The 27,694-nt window shown below is 39.8% G+C and overlaps 1 protein-coding gene across 1 annotated transcript; it reads left to right on the forward strand.

Annotated features, from left to right (window-relative positions):
* The first annotated feature begins 1,410 nt into the window (after window positions 1-1,410).
* On the forward strand, window positions 1,411-13,625 carry Tmx1 (thioredoxin related transmembrane protein 1). The gene is made up of 8 exons (XM_028789748.1): window positions 1,411-1,591; window positions 4,287-4,402; window positions 4,854-4,899; window positions 7,097-7,225; window positions 8,676-8,721; window positions 8,807-8,908; window positions 9,018-9,084; window positions 10,573-13,625. The coding sequence occupies exons 1-8, from the start codon at window positions 1,440-1,442 to the stop codon at window positions 10,749-10,751; spliced, it is 837 nt and encodes a 278-aa protein (XP_028645581.1). The 5' UTR covers window positions 1,411-1,439; the 3' UTR covers window positions 10,752-13,625.
* The last annotated feature ends 14,069 nt before the right edge of the window (window positions 13,626-27,694 follow it).

The raw sequence follows: 27,694 nt of genomic DNA on the forward strand, positions 1-27,694 counted from the left end.
CAAGAGTGACAGAAAATGGACAGCCACAAGGGGAATCAACATCCAGAATTACAGACCCTAAAACTCTAGTTTCCAATAAGAGATTTTGAGTTATGCAAAAACAGGAAACTATAACCCATATACAGGGAGGCAAAGAGCAGGCAACAAAAACTACCTTTGAGAGAGCCGGAGGGTAACAAAGCTTCCATTATGTTAGAGGAAATTCAGGGACTCATGCTTAAAGAGTTCAAACCAGGGACAACACAAGATTCAATTAATAAAGCAGCTAGGACAGAGAGTAGATGCCTGTTTGCCTAGGGCCAGCGTAAGGAGTGAGTGGATGGGCAGAAGGGGACTGGTGACTCCACATGGATATGAGGATTTCTGAAGTGATATGTGTTCTAAATTTGGCTGTGGTAATGGTTGCCCATCTATGTGAATTTACCAAGAACCATTAATTACATCATGTATCTTAAGTGAAAAATGTATGACATGTGAATTATATATTATTAATTACACTATTTTTAAAAAACACTATGGACTCCAGCAAAATAGATTATGGTCTACACCAATACCCAAACGACAGAAGAGATGGATTTATAAGACCAATTTAAATGAATCCAACAGGTGGCTGATAAGTTAGCAGAGTTAATTTGATTTGATCATCTCAAATTTAATAGCATTCTCTTAAAGAGTTTTTAAGGCAAGCAGCAGCACATTTCGGTCAAAAGAGATCCTTGCCCTAAATCTAATAAAATTGACGCAGGAGAAAAACAAAACACGTCTCAGAGGAACAAACCTAACCTGAGATGGAAGGTCCAGTCACATTACGACGATAAAGCTGTGCTGCTTAAAATCTTAGAATATTCCCATGATAGAGAGTATGCAGTGCTGCTTAGAACCACCTATCCTACTCTATGCCTGGAAGCCTGGAGCTGCTGCAGCCATCTTGGCTTCTTCCGCGAACATCTACCTTCCTTCTTAAGAGGCACCCCTCCACTCACCCCGAAAATGATTAGCACATGGCCATCGTGGGCCACCGGAAGACTACAGGAGCAGTACATCCTACATTCGTCTAACTGGTGATATTTTGAAACGGGAAAGTTCCAGAGAAAACTGTCATGGTGAGCCTACTAGGCACTGGTGGGCACAAAGAGCCACTCATCTCTAGAGCATCACCCTGATCCCTCCGCCTACCGCCCCTTCTAGCGCTTTTCAGGGTGACCACAATCAGCAGTATCCTCATGAGTCGTGCGCACTGAAACAGGTGTACTTCCTCTTTCCTCCTCCACCTCCCGCAGGGGAATCTGGGCCCGGACGTGCGCACTGAGTTGCTGGGAGGGGTGGGGCTCGCGCGACTGGCAGATTAGTGCGCATGAGCAGAGCGGCCTCCAAAGCGGAAGTGGCGCTGCGGCGGGGAGATGGGGCGGGAGCGCGCTGAGGCTGGGAGAGCGGCTGACATGGCGCACTTGGGGCGTCTCCTGGTTCCCCTGGCAGCCCTGGTCCTGTTTCTCTGGGCGGTCCCTGGGGCTCTGGGACGGCGGAGCAACGTGCGAGTCCTCACCGATGAGAACTGGACCTCGTTGCTTGAAGGAGAGTGGATGATAGAATTGTGAGTGCGGGGAGGTTGTCTGGGTGTCTGATGGTGGTAGTGGTGGCGGTGTCCCCGGTAGCTTCCTCCCTCAAGCTGTACACCTGACTGGCCCATCCATCTTCTTCTGCCAGGTCTTGAGATCCCAACTTTTGCAGCCCCCAGCTCCAGGGTCGTTTCTTATCCGGGAATATTACTTTTCTATCTGAGCGTGCACTGAGCCTCATGGTTGCTAAGCACTGGTGCGATTAAAGGATTACGTGCCACATCGAATTCGCTGGAACAGCCTAGCGGGTTTGAGTGTGAGATTGGGTGGGATGGAGGTCTTGGCTATTTCTATAGACTTTTAGTAATCTTATATAGACATCTAGACTTTAAGTCTCCAAATTTTTACAAAAGATTATATTGAACAAAATCTCGCTTTTAACCTGTCGTTTGGAAATTGCTATATTTATCTATTTGTAATGTTTGAATTTCGAGCTGTTTATTTATTTTTATTTTGGGGGTTAGTTTTTTATTGTAAATGTCAAATAAGTGGAAATGTATCTTAAAATCTTTATTTTCTTTTTTTTTTTCTCCTTGCCTACATTCATTTCTTTTAATATGAATCTCATTTTTCCTTGGCTGGCGCGTTTGCAATTTGGAGAATGGCTTGAATTGTGACTTACAGGCCTACAAATGGTATAGCGTATGCATTAGTATGATTATTAATAGGCCCTTTAAAAACGCCAGTTCATCATTTACTATTCAAACACTTATCTTGTGTGATGGTTCTACTTCAGTAATGTCCGTTCTGCTGCTGTAGGAAATAAACTACCTTTGGCCTTTGTTTTAGATGATAAATTAATGGAGTGGTTAATTGACAGTGTTACTGATAGATACCATTATTGATCTGGCAAAAGCACCACTATTGAATGTTCATTGCTTACTGAACACTACTCAGTATCTTTACATACATTTTCTGGTAATTATTCTACATACTCCTTATACTGGTTAACCACTTTTACCGATTGACCTGTTCAGATGTTGTCATAGTAGTTTTGTTGGGCTTCAAGAGTAAATATATACAGGCACTGTTAGCAACCCTTGAGTAAGATTCTGGTGTTTTCCTATATTGTGATTATGTTTAGGGCTGTACACTAAGGAAAAGGTGGAAGTGAACATCCTCAAGAGAGAACCCAGATGACATCCATGATACCTGAGACATAAAACAAAAGGAAATGTCTAAAGCATTTTTATGGAGACTACTGTAGGGAAGACATTTAGTGTACTGACAGTTGGCTGGCTGCTCACTAAAGTCAATTTTCAGGAGAAGAGTGCTAACCAGTGCTGTTTGTTTTCAGTCATTGTCATGAATAGCAGTGTTAAAGCAGTAATGATTATAAATTGATATGTAAAATATAGTCAAATATTATAGGAAGATACCTTTAAACTTTTTTGTCACACTGTAAATATCCACAAAAGGTATAAAGGGGAACTAAACTACCATAATACTGAGAATGAAATAAAAACATCCATCTGAAGTTACAGTGTCCCATGCTTCCTTTTATCCATGGCTAAAATTTGGGAGTTGAAAGAAGCTCTTAAGGGCAAGTGTGGGGGGTGGGTACTGGAAGGAGGTCAGCAATTGGGAGGTGAAGTGAATGAATAAATAAGTAAGAGGGAGAAACTCTTAAAAAGCATTAAGAAACAACACACTTGCTAGTAGTGATATTCCACCCTTAACCACAAGTGGATGATTCTCTGTAAATTCACTTCTGATAACCTTTATTATAAATCTGTTTTCATTGTAATTTTACTGTTAAAAGAGTTTGACTTTTGTATGTAACACTAGTTTTGCTTTATTTACATGCCTGTCTTAGAAGCTTAATTTTCCTAAGGCAATTCATGAAAATGTGAGATTACAGAAGTGGTTTTAATATGTGTAGACTTCGTTCTTTATGGCTGTAAGTTACAACCAACGTGCAATGAAATGGAAAACAAAATTCTAAGGAAAAACTTGGACCTGGAAAGATAGTGAGTTTCAGAGAGGTGTTTCGAGTACTGGCATCCTTGGTGTCATGGTGCTGGCCAGTAGAATTTTGTCTATTGTACTCAGCTGTTTAGAGTAATATTTATACATAAGAATATAGGTCTTCAGCTTCCTTTACTGTGAGTAACCTGCCTTCCTGGGGCAATCCCTGATGGTAATTCTTCCCAGTAGTGATTGTATACTGGTTGCAGCTTGTAGAGCCCAGGTACTTCCTATTTTTCCAATATTTTGCTCATGACCCTGCTTGTAAAATTACTTAACTTGGTGAACTTAAACAAACACAACTTTCTGCCATGTTTTAGTTGAAAAGTCTAAAGGTTTTAAAAGAGCTGTTTACCGCGTTAGAGAGTTCCCATGTATTTAAGAGTGTGTTCTCAGGCTTGCTTTTTTACTGTGGTTCAGTTCACCAGTTGAGCATTTCTTGATGTCCACCATTGCCAGGCTCATGCTTTCAATTTTTTTTTTATCTGCATAAAGTTACCCAATTTGCTTCCTTGTTCAACCAAAGATCACACTCTAACCCATGCTGGGCTTGCACTCAGTAGTCCTCCTGGGATTACAGGTGTGAGGTGCCCCACACGGGTCATTTTCTCTGTTATAAATAGAAACATTCTTCAAAAAGTATGCCTAAAATATTAGGTCATTAAAGTACTTAACTTTTAAAAATTTAACCATGTTTTGTAGTTATGCTCCTTGGTGCCCTGCTTGTCAGAATCTTCAGCCAGAATGGGAAAGTTTTGCTGAGTGGGGAGAAGATCTTGAGGTTAAAGTTGCAAAAGTGGATGTCACAGAGCAGACAGGTATTAACAGTAACAGCTCTGGCTCAATCTGTTTTCTTGCTAATGCTGTTTATCATATTTGACGTATGTTTAATGATATGTGTCAAGGCTCATAGTGTAATAACATTTCCCATTTTCAGCAACAATAAAACTACCTTTGTTCTTGAATGGCAAATGCATTTTGGTTTGAGATGTCCTTAAGATTGTTTTTACTTGGCTGGTCACTACTAGTCAATTACTGTGGTAATACTAATTTCTCAGGTACTTAATTATTCACAGATAACTTCAGTATTTATGCTTCATAAATTTTAGCTGACTTACGTACATTAATGTGTCTTTAAAGTTGCTTTAACAACTAATTCATGTTTTCATTGTTGATTATGTTTAGGTATTTTCTTATTAGCATTTAAATAAAGTCAACTTTTAAGTAAGCAGTTGTCCCTAATTGTTGTTTATTCCTTGTCTTTGGTAGGATTAAGTGGACGGTTTATCATAACTGCTCTTCCTTCTATTTATCAGTAAGTATTTGGAAGTTCTTGATCATGGAGAGGATTAGATCACAGAGAGCAGTAGGTCTCTGAAGAGCTAAGATAATCTCATATTTAGCAAAGACTTGAGAGCTTGATTTGGTTTTAGCTAGTGGTACATTAAGTCTTATAAATAACAGTAGATGAATGATACATAAAACACTCTTTGTTTTGGAGACTGTAATTTCTTTAGACAGTTCTCATGATTGGTATGGTTTTCTTCAATATAGTCAGTAACTATTAGCCAGAGTCGTAATGAGTTCTGTAGGAAGCTGGCTGATGGAGAGAAGCCACAATTGGTCAGAGCAGTTACTGGAGAACGTGAGTTTTAAGAAACCTTGGGACTAGATAGAGTTCTCAAGAGTGTATGCTTTCCTGAGTAATTGTAAACAGGAGGAACATGGTCTGAGGAAATGCAGGTTATACAGCTGGGGGCGACACTGAATGGCTGTGAGTTTGAGTGAACAAGTCTTGGTTCTGCTACTCTGTGTTTCCCAAACTACACTAACCTAGAGGGTGACAATCTCTGTTTACTTGACCTGGACATCAGTGTAATTAGCTGGTGACTAAATACCAGGAAGGAAGAAGGACTTATTTCCTCATTTAAAGTTGGAGCAGCAAAGTAAATTTTCCCCTTTTTTTGTCTTCCTTTGTGTGTGTGTGTTAAACCTTATTTCTGCTTTGTATATGAGAATCAACAAGATTGACAAACTTTTAGCCAAGTAAAACTAGAGGTGAAAGGGGGGATAGTATAACAGACACCAAAGAAATTCAGAGAATCGTAGGGACATGCTTATTTAAGTATGATGTAAGTAAGTACTTACATGTAAGTAAGTAAGTACATGTACTCCGTCAAACTGTAAAAGAAGTAGATGTCAAACTGTAAAAGTCAAACTGTAAAAGAAGTAGATTAATTTCTTGATATATCCAGTGTAGTAATTAAATCTCCCAATGAACAGAAGTTCAGGGCCAGATAGATTCAGTGCAGAATTCTACCTGGCCTAAAAAAGAACTAACACCAGTACTTCTTAAATTATTTTACAATATTGAAAGGGACACGTCCCAGTTCTTTTTACAAAGCTATATTACCCTAATACTAAAACCACACAAAGATCCAAGAAAGAAAAGTATAGACCAATAATACCCTTTATGGGTATGGTGCAAAAATTCTCAATAAAATACTTGCAAACTAAATTCAAGAACACATCAAAAAGATTATCCATCATGATCAAGTTGGCTTCTTCCCAGAGATCCAGGAATGGTTCAACATTGTAAATCAGGAAACATAATCTATTACATAAAAAAACTAAAACCACATCATCATCTCATTAGATGTAGAAAAGGCCTTTAACAAAGTCCTATACCCCTTCATGATAAAAGCTCTGGAGAGACTAGGGATGCAAGGAACATACTTCAGCATAATTGCAAATTATAGCAAGCCAGCATCAACCTAAACAGAAAGAACTTCAAGCATTTCCTCTAAAATTAGGAATATGACAAAGATGCTCACTTTCTCCATACCTATTCAATATAGCACTTAGCTAGAGGGAATCTAAGAAAGAGATCAAGGGAATTTATACAGGAAAGGAAGAGGTCAAAGTATCTTTACTTGGAGATGATATATATGACGATGCAGAAAGGCCCCCAGAAATTCCACCAGAAACCATCTATAGCTGATAAATACTTTAGCAAAGTAAGCAAAATGCAACATTAACACATAAAAATCAATAGCCTTCCTGTAAACAAATGGCAGACTGAGAAAGTCAGGGAAAGTATCTTTCACAGTAACCTCTCAGGATAAGTGTCTTACATAATAAAAACTTGAAGACAAGTCCTCAGCCTTTGCTCCATCTACCCTCGCACTCTCAACATAGGGCATACTGTACTAGACGTGAATTCTTTCAACCTCGAAAGTGTCAGGAGTCCCCTACCTTACTTACATCAAGGTAAGAGTCCTTTACCCACACCAAAACTTGTGACTGAGATGATTCATAAGTTTATTATTTGAAAAAAGAAAATCGTAAAGCTTATGGTTTTATATGTTTGGGGCTCTGATGCCATCAGTACATAATAATGTGTTCTGGTGCTTTGCTAGTATCTTTTGAAGATTAGGATTGACTGTAAAATGAAGAAATGATTGAACACAATTATTTCCTGCTGCCAGCTAATATTTAGTTCTGACCTTTAGTTGTAAAGATGGTGAATTTAGGCGCTATCTGGGCCCAAGGACTAAGAAGGACTTCATAAACTTCATAAGTGAGAAAGAATGGAAGAATGTTGAACCTATATCATCATGGTTTGGTCCAAGTTCTGTTTTGTAAGTATGAGGACTATCTTCCTTCAAAATTAATTGCAGATAATTATGTTTCATGTAAGTAAAGCAGGCATGCTGTTTCTTAGATTTTTATGCTATGTATATCAGATATATGTTTACTGTGACTGTTAAAAGATACTTTTATTCATGGGAGCTAGGAGTAGGCATTTTGTAGGACCACATTGAATGCACTTTTCAGATTATTTTAGCTTTGATGTGGTTAAATGTGTCATTGAGAACTTGATCCTTTAGAAACTGAGCAGCATAATGCGTAAGGAAAGTTATTGCTTGATCCTAATTTTATGGGAGTAAGAGTGTTCAGTCATGTACTTTCATTGTTAATGTGAAGTAACTGTGTTTGGGTGGCTGGTCCTGATAACTTGTGTGAATAGTATGTCTGACAATGAGAATGATGTGAGCTCATAGCTAGAAGATAGACACATTCACCATAGCGGTTAGGCTTGAGAATGGCAAGCATGTTTCCTTGGATCCAGTGCTCCACTTGAGAAACCTGGCAGATAGACTATCATGGTCCCATTTTGGTGTGACTAAATTTCTCCTGACCTTCCCCATACTTGCATTTGAAGACGAAGAGTTGGGAATACTAACCATAAGAACACAGAGCTTCTGTGGATTCTGGGAATGGGGAAAGAAATTAGCCCTTGTTGTGTGTGGAAGTAGAAGTACATCCTTCCCTTTTTGTTGCTGGACGCAAAACTTGTCATTATCAAAACTTGCCATTATCCTTCAATGGTCAGACAAGTGAGGTTTTACATTTCAGTTCCACTTTTGTTTTTGACAAGGTCTTGCTGGATTGCAGCTTTTGATTCTCCTGCCCTGGCCTCCCAGGTGCTAGGATTACATTTGTGAACCACCTCACCTATACTTGACCTTTAAACAGCACAAGCAACGTGACGAGTATTTCTCTGTGCTGAACATAAGAAGCAGTTCAGTGAGTTGTTCTACCCCAGTAGAGGACTGTGGCTGCTTTAGTGTCTCTTGAATCCAGTACAGCAGGTTGCCCTTTTTTTATTAGTAGACTGGAGAGGGGGCTACTCCAAGTTCAGCAAGCTCCTCTACTCATCGAAGCAGGTTGGCATTTGGGTTGGATAGAGAGAGCTGTGAGGTTTTGTGTAAAGAAGCCCTAGGCAGCTCCAATTGTCCTTGTTACAGGAAACTTGTCATAAACCCAACAAACACTTCGATTATTTAACTTTAAAACAAAACAAGAACACCATCCAAACCACTTGAATTTAACAATGTGAAAGTAGTAATTACGTGTTATCTTAGTGTTTATTTCCTATACGTTATTTATATCTCATTAAAGGCTCTAGATTGATTAATCTGAGCAAGAAAGTCTTGTCATGTTGGAGAAACTTAGAGTAGAAGTGTAGTGTACAGACATAGGCAATGCTGTGTATCTTGTTCAGTTTTTCACTCCTCTGTTTTTTAGGATGACTACTATGTCAGCACTTTTTCAGCTTTCCGTGTACATCAGGGTATGGATTAAGCTTTTTCTATCTTAACCATTTCTAACACTTGTTTTTAATGAGCATGGTTTTAGTTTGTTTGTCTCTATTGCAGACTAGCCACAGCTATTTTGTTCATGACCTTGGAATACCAGCATGGGGCTCATACTTGGTTTTTGCTTTTGCCACAGTGCTCTCAGGACTGCTGCTGGGACTTGTAAGTACTTCACTTTTAGAGTACTAAGATAAATACTTGAAAACGTGATAACATTGTTAGTATTAGTTGTATTGCATGTCATACATTTAGGTTTCTGCTTATTTTTCAGTGTATGATATTTGTAGCAGATTGCCTTTGCCCTTCAAAAAGACGCAAACCTCAGCAACAGTCTACAAGTAAGTCAATGTGCACATGCACATGTGGGGTCCTGGGGCTTGAGTTTTGGGTTGTATTCATGCTAGGCAAGCACTCTCATTGAGTTACACCCACTACACAGCTGACACTTTGAGGGGTTTTCATTTCTGTAAATGTAGTCACCAGCTGTTCTGAGCCTAGGTTGTTAAATATGAATGATGACGCTTGTTAGCTGTGGCATAAAGGGACAGTGGGAGATAAATATTTCATATAAAATAATAACTCCAGATCTTGGAACATTGTCATAATTCAGAGAATGTTATATTTCATATAGCTTTGTAGGTATTGAAAATGTCTTTGTATTCAACTAATTCTCCATTTTTTTTCCTGATAGTATAGTAGGAAAAGCTGATTGAGGGTTGGTTGGTGTTGATGGTAAACTAGGCTATAAATTAGTCTACATAATTAGAAATAGTTGTTCATTACTAATAATATAATTTAACTTGGTGTGCAAGAAGTTAACTTGCATTAACTTTTCTGTTAATGTGAGGTGAACATAGAAGGCCATGGCTCATAATCTTAGAGTTGAGGAAATTCAGGTGTATTCCACTGTATATGAAGCTTGCTTCTTGACACTTTCTCTATTTTACACACGTCAGTTTTGTTTGAGATTGTGTTTTGTGTATACTGAGTTGTGTAATGTTGAATGGTCAGCAGTATTGCACTGGTGCCTGTAGTTCTGTCCCTATCAGGTATGACACTCAAAAGTGTCTCCAGACATTACTTGTTGTTCTTTGAGGGGACAGAATCATTCTGAGTAAGGTACTGCTATTGTAAACCGTAGTACTCACTGAAATCCCATGGATATGACATAGGACAAGGAGTAAGTCCCAGTATGAAGAGGCATGCCAGGTTGTCAGCATTGAGTTTCTTCCCATAGCTTGCTGTGTTTGCTAACCTCCCTGCAGTGGTGGGTTGCCTAGGATCACTGCATACCATAAACGTCTTTTCATCTGTATCTGTCTCTTTAACACATTATGATTCAAACTTAATTAGCATCGGGCCCTCTAAAAAGTAGAAAGGCTGTACTTTGGGTGTGTGTTTAAGGTTTCTCCATTTTATTTCTTGCAGTTATACCTTAGTACAAAGGTGAGGGTAGGGAAAGAGAAAATATCTGGGCAAGAATGCAGCTTCTTTAAGTATGTGATTCTTGTTTCTCTGGGACCTGAGACAGGATAGTGCTGAAGTTTTAGTATACTTAGAGGTGGAAAATTAATATCAAGTTGTTATAAGATGGATCTGTTTAATGCAGAATATTTGATCTCAGCTTCTATGTTCATTGCATTGACATTGGTTCATAATGTTGGGTTAGGTAATTTGAATGTGATAAAGGAATCATTGTATAATAACCTGCTTTATTCACTTTGAAAATCTAAACATAAAAGTCAGGGCTTATGAATCCTTGTATCCTAATTTTACTCTAAAGCAAAATCAGTACATTAACTAAAGTAAATTTCTGGTCTTTTAAGAAAAACCATCACCAGAATTTTCTCAACCTTTGAAAAAAGTGGAGGAAGAACAAGAGGCTGATGAAGAAGATGTTTCAGAAGAGGAGACGGAAAATAGAGAGGGAACAAGCAAAGACAATCCTCAGAGCAGCCTAAGACAGCGCTGTGTGGGCCCATCATCGGCCACAGACAAATCCTAAGTTTTACATATATCTTAATATTATGATTTTAACAAAACTGAGGGTCGGTGATCATTTCTGTTGCGAATTGAACTGTGACTTGCTGTATATACAGTTGAGGTTGACATTAATTTGGACAGTTTTCATGCAGGAAATAAAAGCAGTTAGATATAACAGTTTGAAATATGATTTAAGAATATTATGATGGTTTAAAGTTATTTAATTTCAGAAGATCCTGGTGCCAAGCAGTAAGATTTGTGTTTATATTTAATAATCTATTTTGTGTGAGATTCGAAACTGCCTTTCCCAAGATTTGCATTACTGGGATATTTAGGAAAGTTACCTTAGAGAGAAGGATTTCTCGTTTCACATCATTTTTCTCAGTTTCACTGTGTGAAAAAAGGATCATATCTCCCATAAGTGGGAGTGTTGCCCATTGTTCCAAGACAGGTATTGCATTGATAACGCTGGGCTTAAGTAGAGTCCAAAATTTCCTCATAGATTTTGGATTATACAGCTAACAAAACTACCTTACTTTATAGCTTTCATTTCTATACATGACATTCAGGATATGCTGCTGACTACAAGTTGTTATAAGTCTATGGCATTGTATTAATTCTTAAAGCTGATGCCTGTTTTAGTCTCTTGTTCACTATATGATTTTTGTTATTTGCCATGTGTTACATTTTTAAGTTGAAAAAAATTAACAGTATCACTATTGTGTGTACTGTGGGTAAACAGAACTTTTTTTATCCTTTTAAGTTGAAGTTTACTGAGAGAACCGTCAAATCAAACTGTTTACTTGAAAATGTACAAATTTGGCTATACATTCCAGATTTTAAATATTATTATTATTAAATGGTCTGAAGTTTTCTTTTCTCTTTTTAAGGTAAAAATGAAATTTTCTGATTTTTAAAGTTTGATGTGGAAAAGCTTTGGTATTTTATATTTTGGAAATTCAGAGCTTAATTGATGTAAAATGAAGTCTGCATTCTACTCAAGAAACACCTACTACTATGTGTTTTTAGTGTATCTCTGTCCTCCACAGGTTCTTGATGAATTTTATAGTTAGGATATTGCTTTGTGTTTGAAAATCATAACACTGTTATGTTTTAAAGACAAATTTCATATTGAATTGTTGTTGACTGCTAGTACTATGTGTCTCGCAAATGGAAACAAGATCAGCAAGATGGTAGGGTATAGTGGGGACTGACTTGATGTCTGCCAGGCGAAAGCGGACCGAATTCCTGATGCGTCCTCCAGCCTTTATGGAGTAGATGGTGTCTGACTGCTCTCTCCTTTACGCTCTTTGTGTGAATTCCTTAGATTTGCAGTACTGTGATGTACAACAGCTTCCTTTAGGCCTCTCCTTTATAATATTAAATGTCCTGCTGTCAGAGTTTGGGTATGTAGTTTGTGATGGCTTAGAAAAACATTCTAAGCAGAAAATAAATGTTTCTAAGCACTTCAGTGATATTGAAGAAAAGTATGATTTCTCTCAGTGTCTTTTCGGAGTCTCATGTATCCCAGGCTGACCTCCACTACTGTATAGCCAAGTGTGATGGAACCAATGATCCTCCACCCTATTGGCCGGGTGGTAGGATTACAGGAACACACCATCACTGGGCGCCCTCCTGCCTGGCAAGCACTCTACCAGCTGAGCTCAGTCTCTAGCCCAGCAGTGATTGGTAGGTTCCTGTTTGAAAGTCTGCTTAATCACTTGCCGCCCAGCAGTGCTCTGGGGCGTGAAGAGATGTGTCACTACTTGTGTGCCTCATGTGACCCAAAGACTAGTCTTCTCAATCATTTCAGGAGAATAATGCTCTGTAGTCAACATTTTGTTTGCTTTTAGTGTTTCTGTTGTATCTCTAACATTGTCAGGTTTTTAATTAGAAAATGCTTTATTACAGAAAATTAAAAGTATCCTGAATTAAGGTGTTGGGTGTTCTCATAAGCATATTGTATAATTCTTGAAAATTGTCACAGTATACTTCTGAAAAATTTTGTTTTGATACCACCAGTATACAGAACCTCATGGTTAATTTACAAATGATTCTGAAATGAATAATGTGTTATAGGTAACAAACTAGGAAATTCTGGCCCATTCGCCACTTGTCACACTCCACCAAAATACTGTAAAATCTGGTCTCTACTGGAATATGTGGTGTTCTGCCATATACTGTTTCATGATTGTTTAGCAAGACTGGTTAAAAGATGGGAGTGCAGGCTCATCTAAGAGAGATAGGAGTGTGGGCTTGTCTAAGAAAGATGGGAGTGCGGGCTCATCTAAGGTGGGAGTGCAGGCTCATCTAAGGTGGGAGTGTGGGCTCATCTAAGGTGGGAGTGCAGGCTCATCTAAGATGGGAGTGCGGGCTCATCTAAGGTGGGAGTGCGGGCTCATCTAAGGTAGGAGATCTAAGGTGGGAGTGCGGGCTCATCTAAGAGCTTCCCGCACATGGTTAGCAACCTGTTGGAGCTTTGATAAAGTTTTCAGTGTGATCACTGCAACTTCTGTGTAACGTGTGTGTGTGTGTGTGTGTGTGTGTGTGTGTGTGTGTGTGTGTGTGTGTCTTTAAATCATACTTCTCTATACCAGCAAATCCTTTTCCAACATGGTTATTTTGGAGTTGCAGTAAATGGTGCTTTTGAAAATAGTTTTCCTGTCAATGTATTGGCTTTTTTTTTTTTCACATTGTGTTGTTAGCTTTTACAAATCAAAATGACGTCTGATGCTCAGTGGTTAAGAGCCTTGCAGAGGACCAGAGTTTGTTTCCTAGTACCTATGTTGGTCAGCTCAAAGCTGCCTGTAATTGTAGCCCCAGGGAAGGCAATACCACTATTCACCATGAGCACCCACACTCCATGTACACATAATAAAAAATAATAAAGTCAAAAGTCTTTAACGTTCTTTATAATCTCAACTTTATTATATAACAAAACAATTTAAAGACTTTAGATGTATATTGAGAAAAACTAGACTGTTTTAAGAAAGTTGTTTGTCCTTATAAGAAGATTTCCTGGGTTTAAAAAAAAAAGCCCCAGTTATAGCTGAAGTTATGCGTGCCAGAGTTTTGCTTCTTAGGCAGGTAGCACTGAATGGAAGTCTACTTTTTAAAAATCACATTAAAACCTTAATCCCAAGCTCAAGCGTGTAGTGAGCCTTAGGTCAGGCTCTAAAAGAATGTCAACAGCTGCTTCTGCTCTTTCTGTCTCAGAGATGCTACCATGCACTGACTTGATTGATAGCGCTAGAATTAAATCATAAGTTGTCTGGTTTGGAGCCACAGAAAAACAAATGTATGGTATGGACCCCTACTCCTGCATTCGGTGTCAGGGATCTGATTTTGATTATAGGTGATGTAATTTTTCCTACTCATACCTTTCTGAGGTTTTCTGGCTTGACACAGGCTTTACTGTCAATGCAACCCACACCCATCCCCACCACTGTGTATGGCATGTGTATGCTCATGATTCAAATGCCCCTTATGGTTATTTTGGTGTCTAAAGGTTAGGTTTTCATGATGGTCTGTTTAATCACGTGCTCAGATAAGAGTTGTGTGACCAACCATCTGATCCCCTGTAACAGAGAAAAATCTGGAGTAGGGTCTGATCAGAATCTGTAGTCTTCCAAGCCTTGAGGTGGGAAGACAAGGTAATCCAGAACAGACTTCTTCACACTGCTGGGATGAGTCTGCAGTACCAGCCACAGAATTAGTAATCCAGTCACTTCACTGTTTGTATTCTTTTGTTTGAGGCAGGGTCTCACATATGACATCCATTTCCAGTATTTCATTCTTCTTCATCACCTGTTTGCCGTATGTTTTCCTTTCCACAAATTATACTGTACTCACATGCACACGCATACATGTAGGTTGTGTTTGATATTTGGGAGAACTTGCTTCTTTTTCATTCTTTCTGAGATTGTAGTACTTTATTTAATATAAACTGTAAGTCTTTCCATCTTCCTAAGAGCTGACTGTTATTCCATGTTATAAGTATCAGATTTTCTTATCCATGGTTGGTTCTATTTCCTTGCATATTTAGCAGTAATAAACATGGAGGCACAAATATGTCTGTATAGAATATAAAATTCTCTGGTTATGCGCCCAGGAGTAAAATAGTTGAGTCATATGATACTCTGACATGCCAGACAATTTGAAACAATACAAGAATTCAAATGGAATCAACAAAGACCATGAACAACTAGTGAAATTCTACTCTAAGGAGTAAGAACACTGCTGAAGACCTGACAACCTGACCTCACATTGTATTGTAGAGCCATGGTGATCTAGATGGCCTGGCACCGGCATAAGATCAGATACACCAATGGAGTAGAACAACAAAGCTGTGCCGACTTAATTGTTGACAAAGGAGGGCAAAACACACATTGGGAAAAACATAGCCTATTCAATAAATTGGGCTGGCAAAACTGGGTTTCTACCTTCAGAAGAATAAAATTAGATTATCTTTCGCCTTGTACAAAAATCAGTTCAAAATGGATCATAGATCTTAGTTTAAAACCTGGAATGCTGAAACTTGCAGAGAACAGAGAGTACCAGTCAAGACATTGGGGTAGGCAAGAATTTTCTGAATAGAACTTCAGTAGCATAGGACCTAGCCCCAGTTGTCAGCAGATGGAACTACATGAACATAAAAAGGGGCTGTTCATCAAAGGAACCGTTTAGTCAACAGAGCACAGTCAGAATGGAAGAACATCTTTACCAGTTACACTTCAAACAAGGAACCAACATCCAGAATTTACCAAGAAATTAAATTGCAGAAATTAAATTAATTGCAGAAATTAAATATCAAGGAAAAAAACTGCCAGTTAACAAATGGGCTAATGAATTGAATAGCCAATTTTCAAAGAAAGAAACAAATACAAAAGCCCATTAACCATTTTAAAGGGTGTTCAATATCCCTAGTCATTAGGGAAATACAAATTAAAACTACATTTACGATGCCACCTTATCCCAGTCAGAATAGTCAAGAAATCTGACAATAGCCGGACAGTAGTACACAACTTTAATTCCAGTCCTCAGTAGGCAAAGGCAAGGCAGATCTCTGAGCTTAAGATCAGCCTGGTCTACAGATTGAGTTCCAGGACAGCCAAGGCTACACAGAAAAACCCTGTCTCAAACAAATACCAGTAATGTGAGGAGAGAGGAATCCTTGTTCACTGCTGGTGATGGTGCAAACTAATGCAGCCTTGTGTGAATCAATTTGGAGATCAATATAAAGATACCAGATGTAAGTGCGGTAAGTACACTGTGACCTTTAAAGCAGCTGCATACTGTCTATACCAGTGGCTCAACCTTTGGGTTGTGACCCCTTTGGGGTTGAATGATCCTTTCACAGGAGTAACATCAGATATCCATACAACAGACATTTACGTTGCAATTCATAACAGTAGCAAAAGTAATCATGAAATAGCAACAGTAAAATGTTTGGGGGTCACTGCAACACGAACTGCTTTCAAGGCTCACAGCATTAGGAAGGTTGAGAACCACTGCTTTATTACAATTTACAATTGTCTTCAAAGATGCCATTATTAAACCTGATGGACTTACTCAGCATCCCAAATTCTCTCACATCCTATGTCCATGAAAGTTTGGACATGAAAACTTGCACTGAAGGTGTGGGGCACAGTTCTGATAGAGACAGGAATCTCTTTTTCAAGGTAAAGGGGGAGGGGGGTTAGATTCCTGGTTATCCTTGTGGTGTCAGACATACAGAGTCTCCTAAGATGACTGATGTACTTGTCTTTAAAAGAAAATGGAAGCAATAGAAACTGGGTTTCTCATGGCCTCATGGCCAGTTTTGTGTGCTTTAGCTGCGAGATGAAGACATGAGGGAATGTATTCTCCAGACAGCCAGGTAAGATTATGGAGACAGTTTTTTTTGTTTGGTTGGTTTTAGTTGGTTTGGTTGGTTTGGTTGGTTTTAGTTTTGTTTTTTGAGACAAGAGTTTCTCTGTGTAGCCCTAATTGTCCTGAAACTCGATCTGTAGACCAGGCTGGCCTCAAACTCACAGAGATCTGCCTGCCTCTACCTCCCGAATGCTGGAATTAAAGGCATGCACCACCATTGCCTGGCATGGCAAAAAGTTAAGGAACGGCTACCCATGCCTGTTGTTGTTAAGATAAGTGGTACTACCTAAGTTTGTTTTTTTTTTTTTAATATTGGCCTTGTCTACTAATATGCAGAATCTAGAATCAGATGCACTATTTCTTATACCTGAGCAGTTCTGTTGCAATGTGAGAGACATAGAACATTCAGAATCTCAGAGAGCTTCGCTAAGTTGAGAGTCAGAATTTCATTTTTTTTTTCACTTTCCCTGGATATTGGAAGGGGGGGGGCACACTGTGGCTGGACAGCCCTAGATATTGGGAGTCACTGCTGATGACCAGTTTTCTGAGTACATAGCTTTATAGAAGCACCAAATAAACTTGATGCCTCTATCAATAGAGAGATAAGTTTGAGTTCTCCAGCTTGGAAACCTCAGTATTTTTTTTTTTTTTTAAGATAGAGCCCTAGCTTCGCGGTAAGGAAAAGCTTCAGTCTGCTGAGAATAACCAACAAGGTCAGGGCATACTAGTACTCAAATATGCTTCTGTGAAACCCATTTGCAGATGCAAAAAGGCCCGGAGTTTGCTGCTAGCAGCTTTAGTAAAGTTCTCACCAATGTTCTTTCAGCATAGTGACCAATTTTCTTGATTTTGTAACTTCATCTAAGACTTTCACATCATTATATGTTGAAAGTTACCAAGGTTACCCTTATGCATTTTGCATCTGGGACTCTCCAGTGCCTCTCTCTCTGAGTCCTGATCTGATCATGGGTGTTTTTCTGTGGCCATTTTGAACCTCTCCAAAGGTTTGATTTCTGGACATTTACTGGGTACTAAGATCTTAGCAGAGAACCTGTGTCTTACAGGGTGAATTAGCCCAACATTTTGTGCACCCTTTTAGAATGAGTTCTGACCTTCATGATACTCACCCACCTCTGAGTCTTAGAAGCCAGTCTAAGCCAGTTTCTTTCTGGGTGATTTGTGGTTTGCGCTCTGGTTAGCATCTGTTCTTCATCCACTTTCCCTACACTATTAAGGGTCCTTTGGGGCTTTTTGATCTGAGGATTTTTATCATCTATCGGTTTAGGAATTTTTTTTAGTTCTTATGTAACTGAATATTGTCTCTTCCTTAAATTCTCTCTTTCTTCCAACCTTACTAGAGTGATGTTAAACATTGTATGCCCTTGATTTCTATTTGATTCTTTTATACATCTTTCTTCTCTTTACTTCATTATTTCTAGACACTATTAATGAGGTAAGCTCAGTCATGCTTCTCACATTTAAACACAGGGAGCCTAGGACCTCACATTCTTCTTCTCTGCAGTCATTATCTCTGGTGCTGGTTTCTGTTCCGCTCTGTCAGCCACATGGTTGACTCCTGTGTATCTGGAGCTATGACTAGAAGCTCTCAATTTACTCACATGTAAATCCATGGAGGCCTGAATCCCAGAGGTAACCCTCTCTTCCATGTGTGCCACCCTAGAATTTGCATTCACTTCTACCAATCACATTTTCACCTTACGATTTCCACTCCCAAGAATGGGCAGAATTTTGCCCTTGTGTACAGGCCAAGGTGAAGTAGGCACATTTTCCTGTGGGAGCCTTTCCTGGCCCTTAACATGAGTAAGAATGAGGTTCTCATCTGCCCTGGCACCTCAGGTCCTATGTCTTTTCTCCAGTAAATTAAGGGCCTTCTCAGCTCCAAGGATAGCTGCCCATTTCACTTCTTGTCCCTGAGGAGTTTCTCAAATGACTCTATTCATGACTTTAGAGTGACTTTTAAATATTACCAGAGCCATGTGCAGTGGTGTATGCCTTTAATCCCAGCATTTTGTAAGCAGAAGCAGGTAGATCTCTGTGAGTTCAAGACCACCCTGGTCTACAGAGTGAATTCCAGCACAGGAGAGCCAAGGCTACTTAGACCCTATTGGTAGGGGTATGGGGGTGGGGTTGGGGGGAGAATACACAATTGTTTGGCATGTCTGTCTTGGGAGTCTTTTCAAGTTTTCCCTCTTACTAAAGTACCTGGAACAGAAGTTTTCTTTTGATATAATGGGTTTGTACTTTAAAAAGCTTCTTTCCTTTTAATTTAGTATTTTGCAAACATTAAACATAAATAAAACTCTTATTATACAAGATTACTCTTACGTTACAGATTAGAGAATCTGTATACTGTGGCATAAGGATAATAATGTCATGAACATGGAATGAGTTTAAACCTAACCGCTGCATCCTAAAGTTAAAGAAGATGCTTTTGTCTCTAACTGCGTCTAGGAAATATTATTGCATCAGCTGAGCATTGTGTCCCTGCTTTCTACTCAACCAACTGTTAGCTCCAATTGATAAATTCATTATAAAAGTGTAAATGCTGGGGTTTTTACTTCTATTTATATACCTTCTATAAAATTAGCCCATAAATGTTTTATTCTGGTATGTCGAGCCTGTGGCCCATGGGTCACATGTGTCCCAGGATCGCTGTGAATGTGTAAACATTTGTAGATAGCAGTGTTGTGACGTGCAGTGTGACATGATTAGACACTCATGGAGAGTGACTTTTCATGAGGCAGAAGAAAAATTGTATAGGAAATGTTGAGAGCCACCTTCTAAAGATCTCGGTTAAAATTTATGTTTTATAACAGAGCAATTTGGTAAAATTAATTAATGGAGTTCATTAATTTGACAAAAAATATTTTTTAATCTGGGAAAAGGTACATTTGTATTAGGTTTCGTGGTGAGGGAAGATTGATATTAGGGAATTTTTAATTCATTTGGCAAATGCAAACCTTGTTTATTTGTATAGTACAAAAGAGCCAGGGTTTTGAACTATGACCTGGCCCTCAGTAGGGTTTGAGTCCCCTTAATTTGAGTGGAGTTTTACATATGTATATTTATGGTCATGCATTTTCTAGCACCCATCCTTTCTTGGTCCTAGGGTCCTGTACTAGCTACTTTTATGTCAACTTGACACAAGCTAGAATCATCAGAGGAGGGAGTCTCAATTGAGAAAATGCCTTTATCAGATCCTGCTGTAGGGCATTTTCTTAGTGATTTCTTGGAGGAAGGCCCAATTCGTTGTGGGTGGTGCTATCCCTGGTCTGGTGGTCCTGGGTTCTATAAGAAAGCAGGTTGTGCAAGCCATGAAGAGCAAGCCAGTAAGCAGCACTACTCCATGGCCTCTGCATCAGCTCCTGACCCCAAGTTTCTCCCATTTGAGTTCCTGTCCTGATGTTCCTCCAGTGATGAACAGTGATATGGAAATTTAAGCCAGATAAACCCTTTCCTCCCCAGTTTGCTTTTGGTCATGTGTTTTAATCATAGAAATAGTAACCCTAACTAAGACAGGTCCTTCTGGCTGAGTTTATTGTACAATACACAAAGTGGGTAACTGGTTCTTAGAGGTTGCTATTTAAGAGAATGTTTCAGAAATACTATTTTTCCTTAGAGAGTTCTTCCCACTCTCACAGTAGATGGATGCAATGTGCACTAGGATTCAACATGCTGATGGAGCACACTTAATGGTCTGGGTGCGTCAACCTCGAGTGTGTTAACTCTGGAGTTTGTTTCACTTTATAGTAAAATTCTCTGTCTCACCATCTTTCTGTCTGTCTGTCTCTGTCTATCTCTTTCTGTCTCTATGTGTATGTGTCTGTCTGTCTGTCTCTATGTGAGTGTGTGTATGTGTGTGTGTGTGTGTGTGTGTTAGTGTATGTGTGTGTGTGTATTATACTTAGGAAGTGTTATTCATCATAGAAGGAGCCCTCTGACTCAATTACCCTCAAAACTTTGATCCCTTGAAGACCACACTTAATGTCTTAATGTGCAATGCTTCGTGGCTATCCCCAACTGCTATATATATATATATATATATTTTTTTTCAGGGCAATAAGGAACTTGGGCACTGAGTTACCAAACCTTAACTTCATAGTTCCTGTTTTGTTTTTCTTTAGGGAAGTAGCTAACCTCAATGTCAAGCAGGCATTACTGTAAGGATAGAAAGCCCTGGGCATCTAGAGTTGGAGCTCAGTGCTAGAGTTTGCCCAGCACCTGGCCAACACCACAGGAAAGGAAGAAAACCTGAGCACTGAGAAGAACCAAAGCTTCCAGTGTAAAGCACGGAGCCCTGTGGCCGTGGCAGCTGCGCTAGCTGAATCAAGTAGCAGTAAGGGCGAGGGGACGGCAAATGCGGATGGCTCTTACTTTGTGCTTCTCTTGGGATCTTCTTAAAACAAATGAACACACAATCTACTATTTTACAGAGAGAATCTCCCTGGGGTGAAAAGACAGCATAAATAATGTTTTTAATCTAGATCAAAATGTCTTTTCTCATCACTGTTAATACCTAGTGACAGGCTTCCTTAGGAGCACAAGAAAGCTGGGAGCAGTGCTGAAGGTATCTGTGTGGCGAATAAATAAATAATTAATAATAAATAAAATAAAAGTTCAACTTGATTCACTTCCTGAGTTTTCTCTCCATGACAGTAGAAAGCCCTCTTGGCCTATGCGCTCAGTCCCATACTGGAATCTGGAATAGTTTCATAATAGAGTAGAACTGTCAGATCCAATCAGACATAGTAATGGATATTTTGTGGATTTTGTGAATGCTCCCACTGACTGGATGTTTTTATTTGTATCTATGACTTCGCTTTAAGGGATAGCCTGTATCACTTTCTTCACTTGAGCCTCCATGATCCCTCTCTCTACAATCTGTGAGACAAAGGTGAGTGAGCAAGTAGGTCATTTGGAAGTGACCTCATTAAGCTAGACTGAGAGACCAAAGGAGCTGAACTGGGCCCAGGGAGAAATACTTAAGATCTATTGCTGAGTTGGTGTGTGTGTGTGTGTGTGTGTGTGTGTGTGTGTGTGTGTGTGTGTGACTACTCAGTTAGCCTGGGAAACAAGGCTGGAAATATTTATATGTTGTGTTCTGCTTCTTGTTGGCTAACCTTGGCTATTGCAGGCATTGATTACAAGAAGTGGGACCACATGACTTATACGCAGCCTTTCTGGTGGGTAACAGATGTCCCACAAAATTCGGTGACGTAAATCTGAATCGGATGAATCCTGGGCACACAGTAGGCCTTCAGTGACTACTTACTGCACTGGAGTTGTCTCTATGAAGAAAACACCACACATTATCACCCCCGTTTTCACAGACCTGACAAAGAGACAAGCAGGCTAGGTTTTGTTTTCTGATACTTTGAACGAGTATTATTCTACTGACTGGAGATGGCTTTCAGCACTCTTCAGATATGATTTACATGTCATGAAGGTTTCAATCAAGGAAAAATAAAAAGATATTTCACCTGATCATTCCCTAAAGACTGGAAGTTCTTGGAAACTTTCAACCCTGAGGTTCCAGTTATCGTGAAATACGTCACAAACTAGACTTGTTAAAAAGAATACAAAGAGTCCCCTATGTGCTTAAATCAGCTTTCCCTCATATTAGTATGTATTCAACAGAAAAATAAGGAGATTACCATTGATGCCATACTATTAATCCACAATTAAATCTTTTTTGGATTTTTAACAGGTTCCCCAGTAAAGTACCAAGATTCTGCAAGGGGTCTAGTTGGCACTCTGAGCAGGCTGATCTTTCTGTGTTTCATGGCCTTAATGGATTTGAAGGTCATTGTCTGTTGCTTCAGAGACACTCCCTCCGCTGAGGTTTGTGAGGCATTTTCTCATGATTAAAATGAGATTAGACTTTCTTCTTTTTGCAAGTATACCAGAGAGGTCAGCTTGTGACTTTTTTTCTAGGTGTGATGTGTGGGAATACCTGCTTTCAGAATATCTTAGCACAGGGTGATATTTCCCTTGGTCTCTTTCAGATGGTTGTATCAGACCTCTGTACTCTGGGGTGCCTGTGCTTTTTTCCTTTGTAACCAGTGGGTACTTCAAAGACTAGGGACCTGTGACATTTCTCAGAATATTTTAGCCCAAATTTTTACCATTCATTGCTACTTATTTATAACAGTTATTCAACAGGTTTGCTTGATGGTGATCTATTATCTCTTCCTCATGAATTAGTTAACATACTAATTTATTTGTGCTGACAGGCAAAACCTACTGTGATTTCGATGAGGACTGTTAATCAGATTGGTTCAGCCCTTGCTGTTGGGAGTGTCTGAGTTAGCTCCTATGTCCTTTGAACATTCATTTCTTACTTTAGACATTCCCTTTCTGGTATCATGTTGTCCTGTTCTAGGCCTGGAATCAATCATTTTTTAATGAACTTTTTGTTCTGTTTATTAGAGAATTTTTTTTGTTTGGTTGGTTTGGTTTGATACTACATAATACTGGCTTTCTGAGAACTCACTATGTGGACCATAGCAGCCTTGACCTCACAGTGATGTATCTGCTTTTGCCTTCCAAGTACTGGGATCAAAAGTGTGCTATTTACCATGCCCATCCAGAGAGTAGTACTTAGAATCTAAGCTCTTAGAGCTATGTTCATTGCTTCTAGGCTCTTGTGGTTTGAATTTAGAATGCCCCCTCCACATAGCCTTGTGCTTTGGATGCTTGCTCACCACAGTGACACTTATTTCCAGAGGTTTGGGAACGTCGGAAGGTGGAGCTTGGGCTGGAGTAAGTAGATCACTTTGTGTGGGTCCCAAGAGTATGTAGTCGCTGGCTCCCTTCTGTCCACTGTTTGCTGGCAACTGTGATGTGAGCTGTTGACATGTTCTCTCCACTGTGATGTTCTCCCAAGCTTGTGGGGCCAACCTCCAATGAGACTGAGGTCTCAAAAACTGTGAGCTAAAACAAACAGTGCTTTTTGGAGTTTCTCCTTGAACATTCTGCCCACACTGATGCAAGAATCAGTGATACAGAGACCCTCACAGAAGACAGAGTGTGGCAATACATGGGTGTATATCAAATACACATGTTCCTCGGATTTTTTAAAACATTTTTTATAGTGGTCACAATACTTGGGATTGATCTTTTCTCCTTTGTCTTATTATTATAATACAGTTAAGTTCATTTGCTACTGTTTAATCCACCATTAACTTTCCCCAAATCCTATCTTAGTATAGTCATTCACTTATTTGAGTATATGAAACGTTATTACACACCCTTGTTAATTTCAGACAGTCTCACTCTGCAAAGTACAAGATGACCTCAAACTTATAAACAGCTGTGATAGTTCATAAAGATTTTCAACTTCACAAGATCTACAATCACCCAGGAGATAAGTATCCCAGTGTGTGTAGGAGGGATTTTCTATATTGGTTTATTAAGGAGGGACAATTCACCCTGAACAAAGGGATACTACCTACCCCTGTGGTAGGCCCCTGGAATGAATACAACAGAGAAAACAAGCCAAGCTCCAGCATGCATCTCTCTGTACCTGACTATGCCCGAAATGTGACCAGATTCTTCTGCTGCCATGGTTTCCCTATCATGGGTGTTACCATCAAACTGTGAACCCAAATGAACCCTTTCTTAAATTCCTTTTTTGGGAGGATTTTTTTAAATTAATTAATCTTTTTTTTTTTTACAGTCCAGTCATTATCCCCCTCCCAGTCTCCCCTCTGACAGTTCCTCATCCCATTCCTCCTCCTCCCTGGTCTCCAAGAGGATGTTCCCACCACCCCTACCACTCCTCTGCTACCTGCCTACTCCCTGGGGCCTCAAGTCTATTGAAGGTTAGGAGCTTCTTCTCTCACTGAGGCCAGACCAGGCAGTCCTCTGCTGTATATGTGTCAGGGGTCTCCTATCAGGTAGTGTATGCTCCCTGGTTGGTGGGTCAGTGTCTGAGAGATCTTGGGGGGCCCAGGTTAGTTGAGACTGCTAGTCTTCCTATGGGGTTGCCCTCCTCCTCAGCTTCTTCCAGCCTTTCCCTAATTCAACCACAGGGGTCACCAGCTGCCTGTTGGGCCTCTAGGAGGGCAGCCATGCTAGGCTCCTGTCTGTAAGCACACCTTAGGATCAGTAATAGTGTCAGGCCTTGGAGCCTCCCCTTGAGATGGATCCCAATTTGAGTCAGTCATAAGTTCCTTTTGCCTGGTATTTCAGCACAGTGCTGAGAAATTAGCTGATACATAAGACTGACCCTGGGAAGTGGAGTCCTTGCTGTGATAACCTTGGCCATGGGGTTAATGGGCTTTTGGAACTGGTTTGTGGTAGGAATGCAGAAGAGTTTGCAGCTGCAGGCTAAAGCTGCAAGCAGAGCTTAACAAGCAGTCTGATGGGGTTTGGAAGGTCATCACCGAGATGATGCCGAGAGAAATAATGGACAGTGGAAGCCTAGGCTATATACAGGCCGTTCCAGCTATGTTTTGAAAAAGGATCTGGCTGTATTTTTCCTATGTCCTGAGACCTCAGTTGAGGCTGAATTTAAAAGTGATCAGACTAATGAAGGTTCAAAGCTCACCTTAAATGTCAGGGTAGCACCGTTCTGTAGGCTGGGGTCGCAGACTACATGAAAAGGAGCACCAGGCTTCATCCTGCTCTGGCTCCTGACCATAGATGTAATAGATTTAATGTGACCAGCTTCCTCAGGCTCCGCTGCCCTAACCTTCCCCATGACTTCCCTTGAGCTTTAGCCAACATCAGATTTTTCCTTTCATAAATTGCTTTTGTCAGCCGGGATTACAGGGCATGTACCACCAGACCTGGTTCTATGCAGTACTAGCGTGTATTCCCTGATTGCTGCAGATGTTGAACATTTTTTCAAAGTATTTATCGGCCATTTATATCTTTTCTTTTGAGACTCGTCTGTTTGGTTTATTATTACATTTGCTTGTTGGAATATTTGTTTTAGTGTTTAATTTTCATATTTCTTTGTATATTGGAGTTATTAAGCCTATGGTGTAAAACTGACAACAAATTTCCCCCATTTTGTAAGCCATCTTTCATTCCTGTGGTTTGTCCTGCAAAATCTTTTCAGTTTCATGTAATCGAGTTTGCCAACTGTTGGAATTATTTCCTGTGCCTCTGTGGTCTTTTCAGATGGTCCTTGTCTGGGCCTGTGTCTGAACTGTTGGTATCTGTGCTTACTCCTGGCAGTTCCATAGTTTGGGGGTCTTATATTATTACTTTCATCTATTTAGAATTGATTCTTGTGGCAAGTGTGAGGGATCTCATTTCATTCTGCTGGGCTGGATTGCCGATTCCCCAGCACCATTAGTTAAAAGAAACTGTCCCTTTAATGTGCATTTTTGATCCTTTGTCAAAACATAGGTGGCTGCAAATGGCTGCAGGTAACTGCAGGTGTGTGGATTTATTTCCAGGTCCTGGCTTGTGTGCTTGTATTGTGTTAAAAATGTTATTAAGGATCTGTCTTACTTAGGGTTTTACTGCTGTGTACAGACTCCAGGACCAAGGCAAGTCTTAGAAAGGACAACATTTAATTTGGGCTGGCTTACAGGTTCAGAGGTTCAGTCCATTATCAGCAAGGTGTTAGCATGGCAACATCCAGGCAGGCATGGTGCAGGTGCTGAGAGTTCTACATCTCCATCTGAAGGCTGCTAGTGGAAGACCAACTTCCAGGCAGCTAGAATGAGGGTCTTAAAGCCCACTCCCACAGTGACACACCTATTCCAACAAGACCACACCTCCAAATAGTGCCAATCCCTGAGCCAAGCATTTTCAAACCATGACAGCATCTCTAGTATACGCTGAGATTAGATACTGTGACATTTTCAATACTGTTCTTCCTGCTCTGGGTGTGTGGAATCTTTGGAACTCCCATATGAATCTTAGGAGTATTTTCTACTTCAACAACAGTGAAGAATATCATTGGAATTTTTATAGGGATTGCATTGAACATCTAGACTCCTGCCGGCGCACGCCTTTAATCCCAGCACTTGGGAGGCAGAGGCAGGTGAATTTCTGAGTTCAAGGCCAGCCTGATCTACAGAGTGAGTTCCAGGACAGCCAGGGCTACACAGAGAAACCCTGTCTCGAAAACAAAACAAAACAAAACAAAACAGAACATCTAGACTCCTTTGGTAATATGTTTTTACAATATTAATTCTGTCTATGGAAGAGCATTGGTGGGGAGGAGGAGTCTCTTTAATGATATATCCTTTAACGTCTTCTTCAGTTTCTTTACACACTTCTTACAGTTTTTACTGTAGAAATCCTTTAACTCCCTGGCTCAGTTTATTTCTGGATTATTTGTTTGGTTATTATTTTGAAGCTATTGTGAATGAATTTTCCCACTAATCTCTTTCTTCGAAAGTTTGTTATTAGTATAGGAAAGCTTCTGGTTTTTTGTACATACTACTTTGCTGAAAGTATTTATAGGTTTTTAAGAGTATTCTGGTAGAGTCTTGAGGGTCTTTTTAGTACTGGACCATGTCATCTACAAATAGGGATACTTTGACTTCTTTTTGTACTTATATTGCATTTATTTCTTTTTCTTTTGTTAATTTCTTTTTTTATAATTTATTTTTTCTCAAATCATAATTCATTCACACAGGGGTTATAAACACAGAAAGGCAGGATGTGGGGAAGGGAATGACACTGGAGTGTGGGTGTTCAGGGGGAATACAGATATCTTCAAAACTGGGTATCGGCTGGGTGAAGGTTCAGGGGACAAGTCACTATGACTGCCTATGACTCGCTTGTCCTTATCTAAGTTGGTATTGTCTGCCAAGGCTACCTATTTACAAGGTCTATGACTACTCAGGCTTGTAAATTTCCACAAAAGCTGCCTGTTTACATTAGCTTATAGCCATCTGTTTCAATGTTTTTCCACTGACACCCAAGACTTGGTGTTAGTATACATGTATGATAGGCCTATTGCTGATTTTAGGCCTTCAGTGTGTAAGCAGGGCTGCCCCTGACATCTCCTCCCTTCTCTAAGTATAGAAGGGCTGTGGCAATTCTAAACTTGCGAAGGCGGGGATAGAGGCCTGACCTCCAGTATTTGAAGGGGACCTTGTAATG

This window comes from Grammomys surdaster, unplaced genomic scaffold (genome assembly GCF_004785775.1).
Source record: "Grammomys surdaster isolate TR1022 unplaced genomic scaffold, NIH_TR_1.0 127, whole genome shotgun sequence".
Taxonomy (NCBI): domain Eukaryota; kingdom Metazoa; phylum Chordata; class Mammalia; order Rodentia; family Muridae; genus Grammomys; species Grammomys surdaster.

Bases quoted from the DNA above. Each gene is read 5' to 3' on its own strand.
- Tmx1 (XM_028789748.1), top strand. From the start codon at position 1,440: ATGGCGCACTTGGGGCGTCTCCTGGTTCCCCTGGCAGCCCTGGTCCTG. The intron at 1,592-4,286 runs GTGAGTGCGGGG...CATGTTTTGTAG, and splicing joins GGAGAGTGGATGATAGAATT to TTATGCTCCTTGGTGCCCTG. The intron at 4,403-4,853 runs GTATTAACAGTA...TGTCTTTGGTAG, and splicing joins GGATGTCACAGAGCAGACAG to GATTAAGTGGACGGTTTATC.